At 42.5% G+C, this 16,068-nt stretch overlaps 1 protein-coding gene and 1 long non-coding RNA gene across 3 annotated transcripts in view; one reads left to right on the top strand and one right to left on the bottom strand.

Annotated features, from left to right (window-relative positions):
• Positions 1–1,250: 1,250 nt before the first annotated feature.
• LOC143030790 (uncharacterized) lies at positions 1,251–11,913 on the top strand. Of its 2 annotated transcripts, XR_012966933.1 has the most exons (4): positions 1,251–1,336; positions 2,132–2,254; positions 2,801–2,851; positions 11,660–11,913. It is a non-coding gene; the product is annotated as an uncharacterized LOC143030790 (long non-coding RNA). The 2 variants fall into 2 exon arrangements; XR_012966932.1 differs by lacking the exon at positions 1,251–1,336 and having other exon boundaries at positions 2,024–2,254.
• Positions 11,914–13,408: 1,495 nt separating this feature from the next.
• LOC143030412 (uncharacterized) overlaps positions 13,409–16,068 on the bottom strand; it is a 65,619-nt gene continuing 62,959 nt past the window's right edge. Inside the window, exon 11 of the mRNA XM_076193560.1 lies at positions 13,409–13,453. Coding sequence (XP_076049675.1) covers positions 13,409–13,453 — 45 coding nt within the window. The remainder of the gene's footprint in view (positions 13,454–16,068) is intronic.

The following is a 16,068-nucleotide window of genomic DNA, read 5'->3' as shown; positions in this document are numbered from 1 at the left end:
ATATTTACTCAGCCCCCCCTTAGCTTCCCCAACTAAAAATTCTGGCGCCGCCGCTGACACCATCTCAAATATGACAGAAAAGATTAAGAAGAGTTAAGAACTATGATGAAGTTTTGAGTGTGACAGAGGTCAAATGTAATATAACTTGGGTGCTTCGAATATATATATATATATAATATAATATATATATATATATATATATATGTATGAGAGAAATACGCTAATGGCAGCGACATCAAACCGATCATTTTTATGACAGTTGCATGCGGGGCTCGAACCCGCTGTACTCGGCTATCCGTAAATTACCTGTACGGCGCCCTAGACCACTACACCACAGAGACTATAAAATCCTTGAAACCTGGAATCGAACTGATTCCCGAGGGAAGGAAGATCACTTATTGCGGCGATCCGAATTCCTGTATTACTCAAGGACCAGCCCACCAGTGGTGTGGGGTGAGGACCCGGGACGAACCCCTTTTACGCTTATCGCCATTGTAACTATGAGAGAAAATACGCTAATGGCAGCGACATGCAACTTTAATAAAATTTATCGGTTTGATGTCGCTGCCATTAGCGTATTTCTCTCATAGTTACAATGGCGATATGCGTGAAAGGGGTTCGTCCCGGTCCTTACCCCACACCACTGGTGGGCTGGTCCTTGAGTAATACAGGAATTCGGATCGCCGTAATAAGTGATCTTCCTTCCCTCGGGAATCAGTTCGATTCCAGGTTTCAAGGATTTTATAGTCTCTGCGGTGTAGTGGTCTAGGGCACCGTACAGGTAATTTACGGATAGCCGAGTACAGCGGGTTCGAGCCCCGCATGCAACTGTCATAAAAAATTATGTATATATATATATATATATATATATATATATATATATATATTAGTATATTAGTATATTTTGGCAGTAAATTTTTCTTGTAGACATGTCTGTACATATATATATATGTACAGACTATTATGGGAAAGGTGGAGGGGGGGAAGCACGGGTCTTTATCTGAATAACGAGTTTATTTCTGACTAGTTTCGCTTACAATAGCTTATAATAATGTATTGTAAACTATTATAAAGTATTTTTATGTTATCCGGTATTAAAGCAATGATTTTTATTAACTAAAAATGTTTATTAGCATAATCATTAATACAGTGTAATTTTTGTAGTTTGAAGTTATCTTTAAATGGTCTCTTCTACTCCAGCAGTAAACATTCACCGACCCCCCTGATTATTCATCAACCCCTGGCTATTCATTGACACCTTGGATGTTCCGATCGACCACTTTGAGAACCCCTGGGAATACTATTGTCGCCTGACCACGCCCTGATTCGTTGTGAGGTAGTTACTAGTTACGAGAAAGGGACACATGATCCTAACTAACCTAATTAAAACTAGCCTAGACGAGAAATAGCAAATGCTCAAGTGGGGGTTGGTGTGTAACGCAGCGGACCCTCCAACCAAAACAATGAGAAATACGATCAAATGGTAATACATAAGTAAAATGTATCAATCATAATCACAAAGAACAAGGGTACAAAATATAATGTGGTGAATTGGTTGAATTAATTAAGAAATTGAGGTATTTAATTTATAACATTATAATGCCTGTGATGACTTTGATCACGAGTCAATAAACTCTCACAACGGTTGTTGGGGAGAGGGGGGAACACAAATACCAAGAAGTAGTTACTGGAGGCCTTAAGACTTCCATCACTTCCATAGAGCAAAGAAAAAGTAATTAATAGCCGACGGGGCTGAAGACGACGGAAAATGGGAAACACTAGGCAGTGTGTCACAATGCCAAACTTGTGACATTAGGTTGTTTGTTCTCTGAAGAGTAAACATTAATATAACATTCTTTCAGCTCTCTAATTATACTATACGAATGCATGTTGTATGTAACATACACACAACGCGCTTGAAAAATCGTCTTCATTGAAAAATATAGTTGACAAATAAATACGTCTCATTATATTTTGTATATTTTGTAAAATATTATATTTCCTCTCCTCATTATACATATTTAATGCAGGACAAAATTGTCGACAATATTAAACAATAAATTATTTTGAGAATTTCAAATAGCTACTTGTGCAGTTATTAATATACTTCTTTTGTTTGCAATCTTCTTAGAGAACTGCCACTTCGTCTTCCTCGGAACGAGAATCCAATATCTGAAATCCACTCTACAAGTAACATAGTATTAATTGGATACAAACAAGTGGCATACGAACTGCAAGCACAACCGTCGTGTAGGTAACAAATAAGTGTTATTATGGACACTCGTCAATCTTGTACATGTTATTATTATTGTGTGGTAATGAGGCATTGTAACAGTTACAATGCCTCATTTAAAGTTAAAGGGTACACTCATGTCTACGCAAAAACAATGATTGCTTTTGCGTGGACATGAGTGCACCCTTTAATTTTTTTTCGACTTTGCTTTTGGTTAGTGTAGTCGTAGGATAAAGAATATATATTGATGTATCATAATTTACAAAATTAATATTTAATTTTTTAATGCTATATCACGAAGGTGTGCACTTCTAAAAAAAAAATACCAGGTTCATTAGTTGATGTTGTCTGGGTTTATATCAGTTCCAACCAGTTTTCACGACAATTTATTAGTAGTTCATTTTAAGGGCCCGAATAACAATAACTCAACAAGCTATTCCCACCGTGTGCCTTATTTTAGTTGTTGAGGAAGCTGAGGTGGGGTGTGAGGGGTGAGTGTAACCTAACCTAGGTATATGTTACTTATGTAGGGATTATTATTATTATTTATTTATTTTTTTTTTTCAGGCCTGTGTGTAGGAAAGGGGAAGTGTTCCCAGACAAATAAGTCAGTAAAAGGTTAGCAAGGATCACACAAATGTTGATATCTGACATCATTGATCGCTGGGCGGGTGTAGACCTCTGGAAAAATATGACCAAGATTTCTCTCTTATCATTATTGTTATTGTATCCTTCATCATCTAATTTTATCATCATTATCATCAAACTTGGGTGTGAGTGTGGCAGGGAGGAGTGGAGTCCAAATGCCCCCGGGTTAAAACATTCTCAGTGTGGTAGTACCAAAATGTCCCCAGGTCAAGTACCAAAACGTCCCCGTTCTGCAACGCATTTGTCTGTTCACAATGAAAATAATTGATAAACCATATGTAATCTATAATTAAGGAGACTACAACCGTGAATGAATGACCAAGTGTCTTCAATGTTGTGTACACATACAAAGTCATGTACATACTCTGTACCGTTTGAGATCAGGCGTGTAATATCTCATTAGCGGTCTCACAAATTACCGACCGGTATTGACCAGGGGCATTTTGACCCAAGGACGTTGTGACCTGGGGACGTTTTGACCGGTAAGCGGAGGTAGAATGTAGATTGAAAGAAGTAAGTGACTTCTTAATTCTCTGTTAATTTTCACTTTACCAGCCTCTGGTTTTTTTCTAGTCTCTCTGTCATATCATTTTAATATTTTTTCAATCATCCATTTTCTTCGTCTTCTTTTAAGCTTCTTTGGTGCAAATTGCTTGTTCTCTAAACTTGCTGTACTCTGGTTAATGCCTCTATATATTTGTATATTTTCATCATACTTCTAAAATATTAGCAAGTAATATACTTTGTATCAGAATGTCCTTGAAATAGTATAGTACCCCATAACCTAGAAACTTAAATATTGTGTTGATTTATGTGTAAGACTACAAGGCACATAGATTCACACAAGTTACTTAGAACTCTTTTGTACTGGATGATTTTACTGAATAAGAATAATCCCAATTGTTCGCCTCATTGTAGTATTTGATGGAAGGGAGCGGTGAATCCAACATATCCTAAGTGTAGGTAGAGACAGGTTAGGATACATTGATTATAAGTAATTTACTTCTCACACAGAGGTATGAAAAAATCAACAATTTGTATTTTTATCTTTAAGCTTCTGGTGGTACATACATACATATCCCAAAGGCTTTTTCCCCCTTACACGGGGGGTAGCCAAAAAGAAAAAATGCATAGAAACCACTCCCACCCATTCCATTTCCTATATATTCCACTCCCCTCCACCCTCCCTCTCATCTTGGCACCTCCCGGATGACGGGTAATCCCTGCATCCTGTCCACTGCCCTGGGTCAGAAGCAGTGTCGCAAGACACAGCACATCCACAGCAAGGCCCCTTCATAAATTCAGCATCCCCCCTCTCCATCCCCTCATGCAGAAAAGGAGAAGACAGGGCTGCTTCAAAATTCTTCTCCCTCACCCCACATCCCCCAACTACTCCCCCTCATGCATCACAGCATCATCCATACACAACCCTTCTCCATTCACCCCTATCTTCTGTCTCTCCCGTCCTTCCTCCACAGACATTCCTCTCTTTCCTGATGCCCCTTTCACCCCATCCATCCATCTCATCCTAGGACACCCTTTCATATTCATTCATTCCACCTCTGCCTTCCACACTTTTTTTTTACTAATCTTTCTTCACTCATTCTTGCTATGTGTCGAAGCCATCCTAATACTGTTTCATCAACCCTATCTCCCAGCTCCCTTTCCACCCCTGTTCTCCTCCTCACCTCATTTCTCACTCTAGCCTAGTAAACCCTATCATACTTCTCAGACACATTCAAACTACTTCTCTCTTCCTCTCTCATGTTCCATGTTTCTGCCCTGTACAGTGCTGTTAGCACAATCACTCCTTCATATAACCTCCTCTTAGCATCCATTCCCAGATGTCTATTTCTCATTACACTTTTCAATCCACCAAGGCATTTACTTGCTTCTCTCAATCTACATTCTACCTCCACCCCCACTCCTCCCTTTCCTGCCACATTTGCACCCAAGTATCTAAAACTACCCACTTCTTCCAGTCTCTAACCCTTAATGCTCACTTCCAGCCTGCTGTCACTCTCCCCTTGTACATCTCATCACCTTACTTTTGCCCACATTTATCTTCCGCTTCCTTCTTTTACACACCTTCTCAAACTCTGTCACTAACTTCCTCAATCCCTCTGATCTTGCCATAAGCGCAGTGTCGTCAGCAAACAGCAACTGGCTCACCTCCCACTTTTCTCCATTTTCTTTAATCATCTCCAACCCCTGACCCACTACCCTTGCATTTGCCTCTCGCACCACCCCATCCATGTAAAGATTGAACAGTCAGGGCCACATAACACATCCCTGACAAAGTCCCACCTATACCTCAAACCATTCACTCTCTCAATTTCTAATCCTAACACAAGCTCTACTACTCTCATAAAAACTCTTGACTGCTCTTAACAGCTTTCCTCCTATCCCATATATCTGCAGTACCTCCCACAGTGCCTTCCTGTCTACCCTGTCATAAGACTTTTCCAGATCCATAAAAGCGCAAAAAACATCCTTACCTTTTCCTATTGTTTTCCTACATATATGTCTTACCACAAAAATCTGATCTACACATCCCCTACCTGTCCTAAACCCACACTGTTCCTGTCCAATTAATCCCTCTGTTCCTCTCCTAATCCTCCCAATGAAGACCCTCCCATAAGACTTCCTAACTACACTCAACAAGCTGACCCCTCTGAAACTACTACACTCACACTTGTCCCCCTTTCCCTTGTAAAGCAGAACTATACAGGCTCTCCTCCAGGCCTCCAGCACTCTACCCTCTCTTAAACAAACATTAAATAACCTCACCAGCCAGTCCACCATAAGTGTACCTCATTCAGACATTCTGCATGGCATCCATCCAACCCAGGTGCCTTACCTGCTATCATCATTTTAACAGCTGCTTTCACTTCATCCTTCCCTATTTTCCTCACACATCACTCTCATTTTCTTAGCGCTTCCCACTGCAACTACCCTTCCCTCCCTATCCTTCACATTTAGCAACTCCCTAAGATACTCTGCCCACCTTCCTCTCACTGCCTTCTCTTCCATTATCATCTCTCCATCTGCACCTTTTACCTTTTCTCTACTTGATTTGCCTCCTCTTCCTCTTTTAATTTCCTTCCAAAACATCTTTTTATTACTTTCAAAATTTTCTGTCATACTCTTACCCCATTTCACATCTCTCCTCTTTGCTTTCTTTATCTTATACTTAACTTCCCTTCTCTTTACTTTGTACCTCTCATACGATTCCCTCGTTCTTATTTGTAGCCAATCTATGAATGCCTATTTCTTTTCTTCTACACCCTTCTTTGCTTCCTCATCCCACCACTCGCTACCCTTCCTGCCTTCCTTGTTCCACACACCATCTTTGCACACCTTATGACTCCCTCCTTGAACCATCCCCATTCCTCCTCCACTCCTAGTTCTACTCTATCCTTTACTCCCTCCCATTCCTCTCTCAGCTTCTTCTTATACTCCTTCTTTTCTTCCTCATTTAAGCAGTTCACTCTAAGTACCTCCCTACCTTCCGCCCTTTTCCTCTTTCTCCACCTATTCTCCACTCTCAATTTACCTTCCACCAGAAAATGATCTGATATTCCCCCACTCTCTCCCTCAGGACATGAACATCCTTAACTCTTTCTACCACACTCCTGGTCACCTCTATATAGTCCATTAATGCTCTGTCTGCCACCCTTCCATCCACCACCCTCTCCCATGTGTACTTATGCTTGACTTTCTTCCTAAACACTGTATTTGCTATCATCAACTCTCTTTCAAGACACATGTCCACCATCAATTCTCCACTACGATTTTTACCTGGAACTCCATACTTCCCAATCACTCTGTCTATTGGTTCATTTCCTACCGTAGCATTAAGGTCTCCCAATACAACTACATTGACATTTCTTCCTAATCCCTCTATGCACTCATTTATATCTACCCAAAGAGCCTCCCTTTCCTCTATGCTCTTCTCACTACTAGGCCCATATGCACTTACAAAAACCTACATCTCCCTTCCCAGCTTCACCTTCATCTACATCAACCTTGATGAAACCTCTTTCCACTCCACAACACGCTTTCTTATCTCTTCACTAACTAGTATAGCCACCCTTCTCTCTCTCGTCCACTCTTCACACCTGAGTACCTCCCAGGTACACTCCCAAACTCACACTCACCCCTCCCTGTCATTTTAGTTTCACTCAAAGCCAGCACATCCATCTTCTCACAAACATACAGCCTATCTCTTCCCTTTTACTCTCATCTGTACTAAATCCACGCACATTAAAAGACCCAAACCTTAGGGTATTGGTTGGAAAACTATCAGACGCTCTTATACCTTTACTTTTTTTTAGGAATGTCCCCTATTGGGGTTACAGGTAGTAGGACTCCTAATCCTATCCCCCGTCCCTTTTTTTGTCGCCTTTTACGACTCAAGTGGAAAGACTTGGTGGTAGCATTCTCTTCCCCCACCCCAGGGTAGGCAAAAAAAAGGAAATTAATATTTAGAAAAATGGTACAGGACAGTAACAAGGGGTGGGGGGGGGGCAGCATAACCGAGGGACAGTCCTAGTATAAAAGTGTCATCATTTCCCTATGAACAAAGTTTTCCTCTATCACAGACAGACAGAATGATGTGTGGCTCTGGTCCGTAGGGGTAGCCCATATAGACCCTAAAGTATCAACTGCATGCTACTTTGCCACAATAACATGCAGCCAATAACCCTCCAACCCTGATGTTAGGGGATGGGGGGTTCACTGCAAAAAAAAAAAAAAAAGATTGCTGTAAAAATGAATAGCAGATTCTCGTGAATCTCAAATGTTTATTTATGACATCCTTCATAGTTGTTGTTGTTGTCATTCCCTAGACTGTCCCCAAGGAATGCTACAGCCGAAATTGGGTTTTCCCACAAATCCTTTATAAAGTGTATGTTGTGTTGTTTGCGTGCATGATTGTGTATAATGCAGTCTTCCATTATGCGTTGTATGGTATGGGGTGAAGTGTTACATCCTGGGCAGCTGTTCACAATGCGGTCATCCAACCTCTTCTGGTAGCTTAGAAGTGCTGGGTGGTGGCCGCACCGCAGTCTGGCCAGGTGGACTCTGTCCTTTTGTGGGAAAGAGGATTCAGAAGGGTGGATATCGGGGGGTCTGGCATGCAGCAGTGTGTTGTCTCTCAGTGTGTTAATGGAGCGGTGAGTGATATGATTATGAATATGTTTCCGGAGGCTGGTATTTGGTGGTTGTGGAGGAAGAGAAGAGAGTATCTGTGTGTGATACAGGTCTTTGGGTGTTGTTTTGATGTTTCTTGGTGTGTGTGGGTGTTCTGCTATGTAGTGTAGCGGGTGTGATGTGTTTGTGGTGGCTGCGGCAAGTGTTTGTGTTCCTCTCATGTAGTGGTGGTCCTTGACTTTGAGGACTTTTGTTTCATGGTGTAAATGGTCTGTAGGTGTTGTATTTGTGCAGCCTGTAATTGCCTGTAGGGCTTTGTTTTGTATGATTTGAAGGGTGTTGTGGTGTGTCTCACTGAGATTAGGAGCCCATGTAGGACTTGCATAATTCATTACTGAGCGTATGCATTGTTTGTATAATGTTGTATTAAATTCTTTGTTTTGTCCAAATGTTGTTCCAGTGATTGACTTAAGTGCATTAAGTCTAGGTGTGCATTTGTTTTTTATGTTTGTAATGTGTTGTTTGAAAGACATGGATGTATCTTATGTTACACAAAGAATTTTTGGTGTGTTTGAGTGTGGTATTAGAGTGTTGTTGATGTAGAGATGAGGTATGTATTTATGTTCTTTTGTCCAGTTGGTGAGAAGTGTTGCTGTAGATTTGGCTGGAGCTATTTTGAGTCTGTTTGTGATGAACCATGTGTTGAGTGTATCAAGGTATGGCTGGATTATTTCTGCAGCTTTGTCTGAGTTACGATGTGTGCATGTGATTGTTATGTCATCTGCGTAGGAAGAGATTTGTATTTCTGAGGTGTCTGGTGTGGGTAAGTCATGCATGTATAGATTAAAGAGTGTGGGGGATAGAACAGAGCCCTGTGGTATTCCATTCTTAATGTTTCTGATGTGCGATGATTGGCCATTATATGACACATAAGCATTCCTACCTGCCAAATAATTGGCCAGCCATCTTTTGGGTGTTATTGTGCATGTCTGTGTTATATATTTTATTTGTTAGGTTGTGGCGGGGGATAGCATCAAAAGCTTTACTAATGTCTAATGTTATAAGAAGTGTTCTGTGGTGTGGTCTATCTGAATTGATGGCCATCTAAAATTGTTTGTGTGAGGTTTATCAGAAGAGTGTTTGTGGAGTGTAGTGGCCTAAAACTGTGTTGTGAGTCAGCAAGGGAAATATGTGGTGTGACAAGTTGAAGTATTAGGCGTTCAATGACTTTAGATGGGGTGCAGAGAAGTGTGATTGGGCGGTGCGATGTTGGGATTGTTGGGTCTTTGTTCGGTTTTTTGGAATGGTGATTATTTTACCATGCTTCCAGATGGTTGGGTATAGTGTTGTGTGAATAGCTGTAGTTTGCAATGTTTGTGAGTGCATGTATACCTTGTGATCCAATATGTTTTAGGTGGATGTTACTTATGTTATCAGGGCCACAGGCAGATGAGTGCTTGAGATTATGTATTATGTGTTTTGTCTGACTGTCTATGAAGGGTGTATAGTCTGAGTCTGTGGGAAAGTCTTTCTTACATCGAATAGTGCGTCGGTCGTCCAGGGTGAGAAGTGAGATGGCTTGTCTGTGGAAAATGATTTATGAGTGTGTTTGCTTGTTGTCTGTTTTGAGGGTAGATTGTCTGTTGTTGTGATTATTGCTGCATGAGAGTGCGTTGTGATTACTGTTGGATAGTGTAATGCTGTTGAGTGTTTTGTACAATTTGCTGGTGTTTGTTTTGTGATCAAGTGTATTGATAAAGTTTTGCCAATTTTGTGTTTTTTGCTCATGTATTTTATTGGCAATCACAGTGTTTAGTGTTTGTATTTGGTCTGCTATGTTTGGAGGGATAGGTGTGGGGGTATTGTGTTTAAGCGTGTCTCATTGTCTGATGAGGCCTTGGATTTCTGGTGTGAAGTTGGGGTTGTGTGATTTTCTATTGCCTCTAGGGATGTATCGCTTGTCTGCGTTTTGTATGATTGTATTAAAAGTGTGCACAGCATTGTTTATGTTTGTGATTGGTGTGCTGTTAAGTGTTTCAAAATGTTGTTCTGTCTCTTCAGTAGAAGCTTCCCAATTAGCTCTCTTGTGATTGGTGTATGTGTGTCTGTGGCCAACTGGGGTGCATCTTGTTTTGGTGGTGATGATGATTGGAAGGTGGTCAGAACCAAGGGGTCCGACCACTCTACATGATGTTGTTGGGGTTAGGCAGGGGGAGCAAAAGGTGATATCAGGAGAGGAGGGAGTGTAGAGGGCTTGGTGTGCGATATGTGTATGATTATGTGTGTTGTTCATGATAGTCAATGAGTCAAACTGAGTCTGTATATCAAGCCCTCTGTCTGTGTCAGGGTTGTCGACATACCAGGCAGACGACTTAGCGTTGAAGTCATCACCCATGACCCAGTTGGGGATTGAGGCTAGTTGGCTAAATTGAGGCCTGACGGTGTTTGGCTGGGTGGGGGCTGAGTGGGGGGGGGAATGTACATGTTAACTATTGTCAGTGTTGATTTGTTGCCTGTTGCAGATTCGAATGGATTGGATTTCTGTAGTGGTTATCTGTGGTAGGGAGGAGAATTTTGGTTGTGGCGCTTGTGTCCACAAAACAGATGGAGTGGTGGATCAGGGTGATGAGTTCCACTGCCATTGCCGTCGGTCCGGTCTTGTCTGATGGTGGTATAATTATGAAATGGTGTTTTGTGTGAGTGTCTTATTTTTTGTTTCTTGTATAATTTCTATTTGTATGTTGTGTTGTTTAAGAAAGTTTTCGAGTTCATGTTTTTTTCGTGTTAATACTGTCAATGTTGTGTTGTAATATGTTATGTTGTGTGTTTGTGTGTGTTGTATCTTGCTGTTTGGGGTTGAGGTGGGGTGTTAACGGGGAAGTTATAGGATCTGGGTTAGAGGGGGGAAAAGAGAGATTGGGGACAAAGGAAGTGGAGTAATGATTGGGGATAAGGGCAAAGGGAAATTAGGAGTGGGTAAGGGTGCTGGCTGTGGTTGGGGAGGTGGGAGTGGGGTCACTGGAGAGCAGGTAGAACATGTCCAAGTGTTTTGTGTATTTGGTTTGTGTCAGCAAGTGTTGTACAAGTGAGGTGGGCCCAGTTTTTACACATACTGAACTGAACTGAGCCCTTTGTCTGTCTGCCCGAAGTAATGGGTTTAGAGCATGTTGGGCATGTGTATTTTGTGGTGGGCCCAGGATTGCTCTCTACATCTCTGGCTAAAAGTAGAAGAAGAGGGGTGATTGCCGGAAAATCACACCTCGGTGCAGAAAAAATATAACATTGCATGTTGAGAAAAAGGATTGTGGTACTCCCCAAGGCAGTTTGTAGCTCCTGTGTAGTGATCCTAAATGAAAATTTGACATAGATTACTTATTTCTATGTTATTGTATCACACATTATACACCAATACCTTTCTCGTGTCCTCTATCTCTTTGTAGTATTTATTCAACAACATCAGTGTTATTTGCTCAACCTTCTATTTCTTATTCCTTTAAATTTCTTCTATGATACGAGTTGTTTGTCCCCTTCCCCTACTGTATTTTGGTTAATGCCCTGCTGTAATTGTATATGCTTGTGTTCCTTAAAAAGTTAGATGTCAAACTTATGATATATTTTTTTCAGGTCGAGGGTAAATATCATCATTTCATTGGAAAAGGGTATCCAAAGATTCCTTCAATTTGTCATATAACAAAGAGAATCCTGTGTGGCGTCTGTGACTTACCTGTCTCATGAGTTGTCTTTAATATCATGATATGATTCACACTGGAGAGAAAACTTTTCCAGTATCTTGCCTGATGCAGATTTCTCAGGAATTAGTGTTCTTGAATAACAAGTGACGTCCCACACTGGAGAATACAAGACTTTCAATTGTGACCTGTGTGATGCAGCTTTTTCGCACAAAGGTATGATCTCAAACAACACATGATGACCCACGCTAGAGAAAAGCCCTTCAAGTGTGACCCCTGCATTGCAGCTTTCATACAAAAATGTAGTCTCAAATCTCACACAATGACCCACAATGGAGAATAGCCTTTCCAATGTGACCAGTGTGATGCAGCTTTCTCAAAAAAGTGTAATTTCAAATATCACACCATGACAGACAGAGGAGAGAAGCCTTTCTAATGTGACATTTGTGAAGCAACTTTCTGACAAAAGAAGGGTGATCTCAAATGTCACATCAGGGCCCACCCAGGAGAGAAGCCTTTCAAGTGTGACCTGTGCGATGCAGCTTTTTCCACAAAACGTTCTCTCAGATACCACATGATGTCCCACACAGGAGAGAACCCTTTCAAGTGTGGCCTTTGTGATAAAGCTTTCTCACGTATGGGTAATCTCAAACAACACGTAGTGACCCACTCTGGAGAGAAGCCCTTCAAGTGTGACCTTTGTGATAAAGCTTTCTCACAAAAGGGTGATCTCAAATATCACATGATGACCCACACTGGAGAAAAGCCTTTCAAGTGTGACCTTTGCGATGCAGCTTTCTCGGGAAAGAGTCACCTCAAATATCACATCATGACCCACACGGGAGAGAAGCCTTTCAAGTGTGACCTTTGTGATAAAGCTTTCTCACTGATGAGTACTCTCAAAGGACACGTAGTGACCCACTCTGGAGAGAAGCCCTTCAAGTGTGAACTTTGTGATAAAGCTTTCTCACTAAAGAATAGTCTCAAAGGACACGTAGTGACCCACTTTGGAGAGAAGCCCTTCAAGTGTGAAATTTGCGATGCAGCTTTCTCACTTAAGAGTACTCTTAAGAATCACATAATGACCACCCCCCCCCCACCACACAGGAGAGGAAAACCTTTCCAGGTGCGATGCTGTGCGATGCTAGCTTTCCAAGAGAAGGGACTTCATCTCAAAATATCCACATGATGACCCACACAGCGTGAGAGGAGAAACCTTTTCAATGTGACCTTGTGCGAGTTGGCAGCTTTCTCAAGAAAGGATATAGTCTCTAGATTATCAACATGATGACCCACACTGGATCGAGAAGCCCTTCAAGTGTGACCTTTGCGATGTAGCTTTCTCACAAAAGAGTTCAACCTCAAACCTCACATGATGACCCATACTGTGAGAGAAGCGGTTTCAAGTGTTGACCTCTGTGATGCAGCTTTCTTTCACGAAAGATCATCTACAAATTATACATGTGGGTACGCACAGTGGATATTAAACTTATTTGTCACGCGGTCGACCCATACTGGAAGGAAGCGAAGGGTAATCCTTTTAAAGATGGCGGTCTTTGCTTATTTCATCTAACTAGAAAATATTTCGGGTTACAAACATTTCTAGATTTTCCGTAAAGAAACACCCTCAACAATGTGTCAAACAATTCGTATAGTATAGGCTTAACTTCTCCATGTTCGTCACTTAGCTTGTTACTACTGACACAAAAAGCATGTTGATATTTGGAAACTTGAAAAACAATAAGAGCTGTAACCGAATTTTTGTTCTCTACTTGAACAATGTAGCATGCTAGCGAGAGATACCTAAGTGGGGTCTTTATTGTAATTAAGTTTCATTGAAGAGGTACCTGATGGAGGTTATAGATGGGTTTGCATGTTAGATGCGGTTTGCTGGTTTTATTTGGCATGACCAGGTGCACTGGTGTGATTGATGCATTTTCCATGCTGTTTACTTCTTTTTACGCTGGGAATAAATAAGTTTTGTTTATAATTGTTGATATGTTATGTTTCACAAATAAAGATATGTATATATATGACATGTTTGACTTATCACTTAGCAGGCTGAGTTTATTATTCATTATTTTATGATGGAGTCCTCTTGTGCTATCAGATAATTATAATGATTCATGGATAGTAATGACAATACGCAAGCCGAATGCGTGGACTCGCGTCATATTTTTCTGGTGTGTTGATTCAAACATTTTGTGTGTTTTATGATTTTTTGTTTTTTATTTGACCGAAAATGGACAAGACTTCTTGTCATCGGAGGTAGTTGAATGGGTTAAGGGAGGAGCCACCCGCCGCTGCTTGATTGTCAGCATCGCTCTACCCCGTCAGGGGCCAGCGCTTCTCTGCTCTCTTTCCCATTCATTCGTGGGAGCCACCTCCTGTTTGACTCTGACTCTGCCGAAAGGGAGGGTTTGACTTTATTTCTTGCTTTATTTTAAGCGGCGGTTCTGTAAGGCCTCAAAGAGAGGCTGAAAAAAAAGACTACAGTACAACCAAAAATGTGGAAAATGATTTTGGATTTATTACTAAAAGTAGATAGTGATGGTCCTGGGCATGCATTTTTCACACAAATGCCATTTTGATGTTGGATGATTGATGGCACAGGAAAAAACTTCAATTGAAACGGAATAATTGTTTCTTACCCCATCAAAGGCCAGCCAGCGCTCTCTCATCTCTTAGGGGCCCTACACGCGCTCAGACTTATACTCAGACTTGTCTGCACAAACCATGTATGGGCAGTCAAGTCTGAATGTGTCTGTGTGATGTTAGGAGGAGATTTGTGGATTGCTCAGACCAAAATTTCATCAGCGATATTCATTTCTGATTGTCGTTTTCGTTTTTTATTGACATAAACTTTGCTAGTAATTAGGTGCAACCGAGAACGTATATTTCTTAAAAGCCTGTCTTCTTTTTAGGAATTATATATGTATATTCTTTTTCAGCTTTCTTTGTCAAGCCATTTTGGGGGGGGGGTGGGTATTAGGATGTACGATAGTCTAGGGCAGCCGTGAGCGCTGCCGATATGTACCTGCATGCAGGCATGCAAGCAAGTAAGGAACAATGTATGCACGAAGTACAACTGCGTTTCATTCACCTCAAACATGGCACAGTGATCACAGGCTAAGGGACGTTCGCTCTAACGACCTCCAGGATGTTGTACTTGCCACGCTTCCCCACCTACACGCCATCTCAATCACCCAGGGCCAAAACCACCACCACCCGCGGGCTCGGACAATCTTCGGAAGACATTCAGTCCTGGGCTTGGCTGTTTCGCCTGTGGCCATGGCTTGCCAGCCAGCCAGCCACGGCACCAGGGTCCCACCCCCTGCGGCTACTCCGGAGAAGTGCTGAGGTGAAAAATGGATTCGGCGGCGTCATTCAGGACCTGGAGGAGATCCATGGTTATCCATCTGTAGATTCAATCCCGCACGCACGACGCAGTGTCCCATGTGAGACTACACTGCCACTTCCGGCTTGGCAACGCGTGCTCGCTGGATGGTATGCGAAAATACACAGGTAAAGCGAATGGAGAGGCCCTCACCCCGGACGCAGCTCTAGGATGCAATTGAGCAAATAGTGTTGCGCGATTGCAATCAGACAGTGCTCTGGTCTGATTTCTTTCATGCATCACAGATGCTACTAGCGAAGGGGGGGTTGAGGGTCATCGTTGGCGACTGGCACCCTAATAGTATCACAAGAAGTGGCTTGCATTCGCCCCTTCTATGGGGTTTGGGAGGGTGAGGCAGGGTGGCCGTCGTTCTCGAGGACTGACATACGTGACACGCACGTTCGACCAGGCGAGGGAGGCATCCGACTCGTCATTCCCGAAGCATCTCCCGCCAACGAGCAGGCAGTGCAGCAGATGCTAACCTGCACGCGGGGCCACCAGTGCGTCAGACTCCATGATCCGCAGGGCAGGACCGGGCCAGGCCAGGCCAGGCAGGTGGTCTACTGGCCAGGGGAATTGTGGGCGACCTCCGCTCCGGCGGCCCATCTCAGGCGGTTTTGTCAGAGGAGTTGCGAGAGTTCTACGGCCCGTCCTTACCGGCTTGAAACTTGCTTCGTAACCTCCCCTCCCGAATACCCGTGTTGCAATGTACACTTAGCAGGTCATGTTCCAGAACCAGGGACCACATGTACATGGCGTACGCTGACAGGCTGGCTGGAGCTGGCCCACTTTTCCCAAAGGCACCTCGGAATCAGGACGTAATTGCGTGAGGAGGCACTTTACCCGCTGAGGAGCCCCACCGGAAAAGGTCGTCGGACGGGCGGAACGAATCTGGCTAGTGCAAGAATTGCCCGTAATTCTTCAAGAAATGGGGTAATCTCGGTGAG

This window comes from Oratosquilla oratoria, chromosome 12, assembly GCF_046742065.1.
Source record: "Oratosquilla oratoria isolate Oo_2021 chromosome 12, ASM4674206v1, whole genome shotgun sequence".
Taxonomy (NCBI): Eukaryota; Metazoa; Arthropoda; class Malacostraca; order Stomatopoda; family Squillidae; genus Oratosquilla; species Oratosquilla oratoria.
This window is presented reverse-complemented; position numbering and strand designations above follow the sequence as displayed.